This window comes from Gekko japonicus, unplaced genomic scaffold (assembly GCF_001447785.1).
Source record: "Gekko japonicus isolate JY-2015 unplaced genomic scaffold, Gekko_japonicus_V1.1 scaffold414, whole genome shotgun sequence".
Taxonomy (NCBI): domain Eukaryota; kingdom Metazoa; phylum Chordata; class Lepidosauria; order Squamata; family Gekkonidae; genus Gekko; species Gekko japonicus.
Genome location: NW_015162491.1, coordinates 1067742 through 1075171, shown reverse-complemented (window position 1 = coordinate 1075171; position 7430 = coordinate 1067742). Strand labels below are relative to the sequence as shown.

General features: G+C 43.3%; 1 protein-coding gene across 1 annotated transcript in view; it reads right to left on the bottom strand.

The window, feature by feature from the left end:
• Nucleotides 1–1339: 1339 nt before the first annotated feature.
• The window catches only part of GNA13 (guanine nucleotide binding protein (G protein), alpha 13), a 52059-nt gene continuing 45968 nt past the window's right edge, over nucleotides 1340–7430 (bottom strand). Inside the window, exons 4-5 of the mRNA XM_015406007.1 lie at nucleotides 2126–2176; nucleotides 1340–1951 (exon numbers count right to left, since the gene is read on the bottom strand). Coding sequence (XP_015261493.1) covers nucleotides 1379–1951; nucleotides 2126–2176 — 624 coding nt within the window. The 3' untranslated portion in view covers nucleotides 1340–1378. The remainder of the gene's footprint in view (nucleotides 1952–2125; nucleotides 2177–7430) is intronic.

The window sequence follows — 7430 nt, the reverse complement described above, 5'->3', positions numbered from 1 at the left end:
GGCCTATGCAACAGAAAACAGAAACTGCGCTGCTTATCTCTGGTCATGTTAACTGTTAGACATTTATGGCATTCAAGCATTAGAACAGAAAAAGTGTCAATCCCTTTTACAGATGTCTTTAAAGCATAGTAAAATACCTGTGAAAATTTACCGTTAATTAAACTACATTGTCCAGAGAGTAACTGGTAATAAACAGACTTCTAACCAATACCTGAGAAATCAAAAGTCACCTCTGGTACCACCAGCTTCCTCAAAAATGAGATGAAAACAGTTATTAGTTCAACAATTCTGTTCTATTTTCAGTGAGTATTTGCTTGCAAGGTTGAGTCAGAGTTGTGTCATAGCTGAGGGGAATACTTTTATAAAAATTTTACTTCAGCAATACAGTAGATCTGGGATGTAATTCAGTTGCTTTAAACTCCCCCCCCCCTTGCAAAGGTGTCTTGCCTTTTTGGATACCAATATAATGGCCAATATTGTCTCACCTACAGCTCTATCTACTGTTAACACTGTTGCGCTACTTCAACGACATGCATCCAATATCCATAAACACCAGCACTCTTTAGCAGGAAAAAAACCTTTTTGTTAGCTTCTTCCATGTATCACACAATGCACAGAGTCTGGACTTACTGAAGGAAAAAAGGTACAACTGATAGTTCATAACGGATGGATATTTCCAACGCTGTAGGCAACAATGTGATTTAGGTTAGCTCCAAGCTGTAAAGCATAAGACATTTTATAAAACTGTTATGATCTCACAATGACCAATCAAGATCAGAATGTCCCTTTGCATGACTGATTCCATCTGACATATTAAGTGGTAGTAAACTTTAGCTGATTTCCTTTCTGGTACCATTTGAGAGCATCTCCTATTGGCATGGAAGCAAAAATGCATTTGTAAACTTCAAATACAGACTGATTATTTTAAAAAGCAGAGCTGTTCACCATGCAGAACAATCTTGGAGGGGGAAAAGGCCATACTTGGAAAGCTGTCTGCAGATACAGATGTATCATATTTTTCCTAAAGTTCTTTCAGGTATCACCAAACCTCTTTAATTTATCAAGTTTTCAAAGTGGGTTCTGTCAACCACATGTCTACAGACATTACAAGATATTTCAAGAATACACATTTTATCAGTTTGGAAAGATGGAAGAGGTTAAAATTTCCGAGTTAGCTTTAAAAACTTGAGGTCTGTTAAGAAATTAGAAATGATTCTAAATGAAACTACAGTGGAAGAGATTAAAGTCCAAATTTCAAGAGAAATTGGCAATAACTTGAACAGCAGCAGCTTTTATCCACACACTGAGTTCTGACAAGACCAGAGTTTTTTTCTTCCAACTCCTGCTGTAAACGACCAACACAAAGTCTTTTTGCACATCACTGTAGCATGAGCTGCTTGAGGTTGTCGTGAAGGATGGTATCCTTGACATCACGGAATACCAGGCGGATGTTTTCTGTATTTATAGCAGTGGTGAAGTGGTGATATAAAGGCTTCTGTTGCTGATCCCTGCGCTTGGTACGAAAACAATCCACCAGGAATTTTTGGACATCTATTAAGCAGTGGGGATCCCCTTCAAATTCTGGGAAATAGTCTTTGATGCTAACTTTTTGCACTTTTTCCTCAAGCAAGTCTGTCTTGTTTAGGAAGAGAATGATGGAGACGTTGCTGAAAACTCGGTTGTTGACTATAGTTTCAAAAATGTTCAGAGACTCTGTAAGGCGGTTTGTTAGTCGATCCTCCATAAGTACCTGGTCAAATTCGCTTGATGAAACCAGGAACAGTATTGAAGTGACGCTGTCAAAGCATTCAAACCAACGTTTTCGCTCTGACCTTTGGCCACCTACATCAACCATCTTAAAGGGGACGTTTTTAATCTCAAAATCGTACTCATGGATCCCTTTTGTCGGTCTTCGTGCCAGCAGAATATCTTGCTGGGAAGGAAGATAATCCTAGTAAAAGAAAAATATGTGTGTCATTGATATGCTCCTCTAAATGCTACAAAAGTAGCTTGTCACTTCAATTTACAAAATATACAGCTTCCAATTGCTAGAAGTTGCAAATTCAAACCAAAAGACTCTTCATCATATATTACTTTAAGAACCCAAATAACAGATAAAACTTACTGGTTCTCCCAATTTATCCAAGTTGTCCAGAAAATATTTTACAGATTCTCCCTAAAAAGAAAAAAAAAATTAATGTAAATAGATAGTGTTCTTATTTAAAACTAGTGGCCAGCATAGGAGCACTGCACCCCAACCCTAACTGTACTCAATTGAAGGTAAGCTCTATGGAAACCAGTGACATTTCCATCAAGTCAAAGGCCACAATTCAACAGCGATAAGTGTATTTATACTCACAGATTTCAAGAGACCTTGGGCACCTTTGTAAAAGTCCTGGCCAAAAGCTTACAAGCTCAGTTTCCATGTGACATAAACAGAAATTAGTCCAAGCTTTGTAATGCTCTTCCAACAATGTTAAACAAAAACTCAAGTTCTAGTTCACCTCACAGTTGAACAATGTGATGTCCATTAATAACTGGAAATTCATAAAAAATACAGACATAGAAGTGTTCATTTCTAAAATGTAAGCAGCTCTAAAAGAAGAAGAGGAGACTGGATTTATACCCCGCCCTTCACTCGGAGTCTCAGAGTGGCTTACAAACTCCTTTCCCTTCCCCTCCCCACAACAGATACCCTGTGAGGTAGGTGGGGCTGAGAGAACTCTGACAAAAACTGCTCTTTTCAAGAACACCTCGGACAGAACTATGGCTTGCCCAAAGTCATCCAGCAGCTGCAAGTGGAGGAGTGGGGAATCAAACCTGGTTGTCCCAGATTAGAGTCTGCGCACTTAACCACTATACCAATCTGGCTTTAGGCTGAAAGGAAACAGTATTAAATTTCAAGGAAAATAAGTTCTATCATGTTTCACAGAGGAGAGTGAAACCTAACATTCTGATCAAATCAATCCTGTAATAGTGCATCTTTATCAGAAGTCATGAACTATGCTTCAAGATACACTTCTGGATAAACTGTTCAGTGTCTTCTATTGCTTTTCAAATTGCACTTCCATGCATCCATGTAGCACACTACTGCAACTGGATTGATGCCAAGAGGTTTCAATGCCAAAAAAGCTCACAATTAGAGGGGGGAAACCCTCTCCTTAACATTTAATATTTTGTTCTAAGAACACTGGGCCAAGAAAAAGTAATCTTCTGGACAGCCTAATCAAAAAGACTCAACTTTCACCTGAAATTGACAAGGAATCTTGTTAAACCAAATACTTTACAAGCAAAATGTTATCCATTCACTGTGTGCGTTCAGACGGTGCATTTAAGTCAATATAGAAGCCGGTTACAAACGGACTACTTACGCGCGATCACACACACACAACATCTGCCTTCCGTCCCTAACCATTGCCAATCGTCGCAAACACCCCTTAAACTGGTGTAATTTGCCACTAGGTACCCAAGTGGTGTCTTCCTGAGGACTCTGGTTCCAGCCGCATTTTCCACGTGTGATTGCTCTCCACCAGTGTAGAGCCACTTCCGCTGGGAAGCCCGAGGTTTCCACTATTCGGCCGCCATTTTTTTTAGCCTCAGCGATATGCGCTTGGGCGAAGCTTCGCCCTGGCATTAATTTTTTTTAAAAAGTGATTAGTTTTAGGCTTTGGACGAGTCCGGGACCTCATGGAGGCACTTTTCGCTATAAAATTTTAAAGGGCAGTGTTCCTCCAGGGCATGCTTTTCGGGACAAGGTGTTCTGCGCCTGCGCGAAGATCTCAATTCTGTGGATGGCTGCCTATGCGCAAAATGTAAAATAACAATAATTTTAAAAACCGCCGACGCGCACCTAGTGTGGACGCCCGGAAGCGATGTGTTGCGCGGTGAGGGAGGTGAGTGTGACCACGCTTGCCCCAGATCAAATTAGTCCACTTGGAACCGGAGCAGTTTAAACCGCTCCTGGCAGGCCGTCTGACCGCACCCACTGTCTATGTGAACAAAAGCTCATTACCTCACAGTTTGTCTTTTTGGATAGACTTGGTTGCTATAGAAATGAATAGCTTGAAATCATCTTTTGAGCAAGTGAAATGAGCAGCTCTAGTAGTTGACAGAAAATTGTAAGCCATAGCTTGGGCACTTTAATCCCTGTGTGTCCCCCACTCATCTCCAGCACCCTTCCATACAATAATATGCTATTACAACTGAAAGACCATGTAAGCTTACAACTGGAGACCATGTAAGCTGCCTTGCAGATGTCATCTGAACCTTGGACTCAGCAGAAGACATATACCCCAGGCAAACACACCGGAGCAGTGGGCCACCCTAACCCACAGTAGAAGCATATGTGGTGACAGTGATAGATGGTATAAGCAACCTAAACGGGCAACCCTTAAGCAAATTGTTGTCTAAGGCCCACTACCTAAGGGAGTGGAATACCGATCTCTGAACAGTGCAGTACATGTTATGAGGGTCCACATGGGGGTGGAAGCATCTCAGAAGCCAATTCTGCGGAGGTCTCATTTGTAGTCTAGTGAATGGCACTACAGCAGTGGTGGATGCCATGAGACTCATGAGGCTTTGAATCTCCCATGAGGAGCTGAAACATCTAGTGTAAAACCTGGCTATCAAAGCCCTTAGGGCAGAGACCCACTGGTATGGTGGAAAAGCCCTACCAGCCACGAAATCCAGTATGGAGCCAATAAATTCCACCTCTTGGGAGGGGACAAGGTGAGATTTATCTAAGTTGATGGCCAGACCCAGCCTGGAGAAAAGGTCTGATGTCAATTGAATACATGATTGGAGGCCACTAGCAGATGTGCCAACTGGGAGCCAGTCGTCTACATAGGGGAAATTACACAATCTTTTGACCTAAGATGGGCCACCCCCACCATAATGCACTCAGTGCCGGCAGATTAATTCAGCCTTACAACCATGCTGTACCAAAGAAAGCACCCAGGAGTCAGAGGTGATGCAGGCCCATTCATCAGCAAAGGATGCCAACCTGTCTAGGAAATATGGGAGAACCACAAGTTGTCCATCCCTGGTCAGAAGAAGAGGCCTCTGGTCTTGATGAGACTCCCTTGGGGATGAAGCTGTTGTGACCTAAACTTGGGCCTAGAGGCCTTGTGCCGCAACTGGTATTGAGGCTGAGCAGGGCAATGTGAGGGGTAGTGAAAGGATGAATACCTTCAGAGTAGGCTCTGAGAGACCCAGGTTCAAATCTCCATCTTTCTGTGGAAGCTCACTGTCACATACTTTCAGCCTAACGTATCTCACAGGGTTTTTGTGCGGATAAAAGGGAGAAGAGGCGAATAATGTAAGGTGCTTTGGTCCCCACTGTGGAGAAAGGTGGGGCATAAATTAATAAATAATAAATATAGCTGAAGATGGGAGGCAGATAAAAGATAGGTTGGTGAATGGCTGAGAAAGTGAGATTGAGGCAGGGAAAGGGAAGAAGGTATGGGAGTTGCCAGGAGGAGGGAATAGTTTGGGGAGGGTGGTTCCGGGGAAAGTAAGGTGCCACCCAACACATCCTTGAGGGTTCCCTACCATGCAAGTGAGCCTGGTCCAGTGGCCAGCACCACACAACCGGGCCAGTTTTCTTAGGTAGAGGCTGCTGTGGGGTGAGGAGCAGGCAAGCTTAACACAGAGGGACAGATAAAGGCAGGTTGGCTGTTGGGTGGGAAGGAGATAGGAATGGTTCTTTGTACTTGGGAGATGTGTCATGATTCCAGATCTCCAGGCAAAGCAACACACATCCAGCCATTATGACCACCTCACCTTATCCCCAGCCAACCTGACTGCCACCACTGTACTAGTCACTCACAGAGGAAGCACAAGCATGCTTTGCCTCCTTCCCTATTTTGCAGACAGGACTGCTCAAATGAGAAAGCAGCACACTGCTGTATTCATTTCTTGTGTCAAGGAAGCCACCAGTATGGTGGTGGCAGCCGGGCTGGTGAGGGATGGACGACGTGCCGGCTGCCTCCATCAGCAGAGCCATGGAAGCTGGGACTGTGATCAGCACCAAAGGGAAGAAATTCCAATACAACCCCACGTGCATTCACATGAACACAGGCCAACTGATGCAGCTGATGTCTGGGCCTATCCATTTTTGCAGGGGCAGGTATGATGGGAGAAGAGTCAGCAACGCAGCAGAACTCAAAAGTTGCAAGTTGTGAAGCTGGCTGCTCTTCAAAGAAGTTCACTAGCTTGTGCAAATTTATGAAGGAAAAACATCAACCTCTCCGTTCCCCATAATTTAAAATTTGCAATGTGGTTCTAGACGGAAAAAATATGCAAAGCCCCACACATCTGGATTATAAAAGATTGGGCAGGTATTTTAGTTAATAAAAATGTTGTGTTAAATATTAGCTAAAACACTATTAATATATGTTAATATCCTTATTAAATACTAACTATTTAACTAGTACTTTTCTGCATTTCAATAATTTATGTGGAACAAAGTTTGAGTCCAGTGGCACCTTTATGACAAAGTTTTATTCAAGTTCAGGACCCCTATGTTAGCTGAAAATTACCCCTCCCCCCACACACACAAAATTAGAAATTGTACCAAATTTCATAGAAATATTTGAACAGGAAAAAGTAAGCACTGTAATCTGCTTAATGTCATAAAGAAATCTGTGGTGAAAGAGGGAGCTGAGCTGCGGTTTCTCATGACCAAGGGATAGCACTAAATGATGCATTTCTTGGTGATACAGTAAACCATACTTTTATAATATCAATGACAAAAAACATCTGGATAAGCTATTGCAAGGCTATATAATAGCATGCCGTAAATTTTCATAACTTGCAATTGTACTACAAAAACTAATTAAAAGATAATACCTACTTTCTACATAATTATCTTAGACTGCCTTGCAACTTCAGGTCAAAAAGGATAGCAGTGATTAGTCCACCAAATGCAGTAAGCTGACCAATGCAGTGTGGTTGAAAGAACCAAAAAAACCTGACTTCCGGTGGATGGCAGCACGCTGAGCAGTCGCAGCTCCCGGACCTCCCGGGGATGCTATTTGCGCACGAGCAGGAAGGAGGGGGTACGCAGGCTCATTGCCCCCCAAAGAAGCCCGGCGAAGGGCTTCTAGCCATGGGGCTTTCGAGAGGTCGGCTCTTCGCCAGCGCGATGCTGGAGAATTGAGGCGCCTCTTCGCCCCGATGGTCCCTCCTGCGAGTGTCTGAATGGAACCTAGTGATGCTGACCGGGACAAGTGCTGGGGATCGAGCGGCTGAACCAGAAACTAAACGAGGTCGGAAGACCAATATGAACGTGAGTCAGATTAAAGCGCCTTTGACAATTTAAAAAGAAAGCTCCCCAACCCACGGACCGAGAAGTGAAGCGAGCGAGGGGAGGGGCCCCTCCCATGCACATGAACTTTTAAGCGAAAAAATGGGGGGAGCGGAAGCGAAAT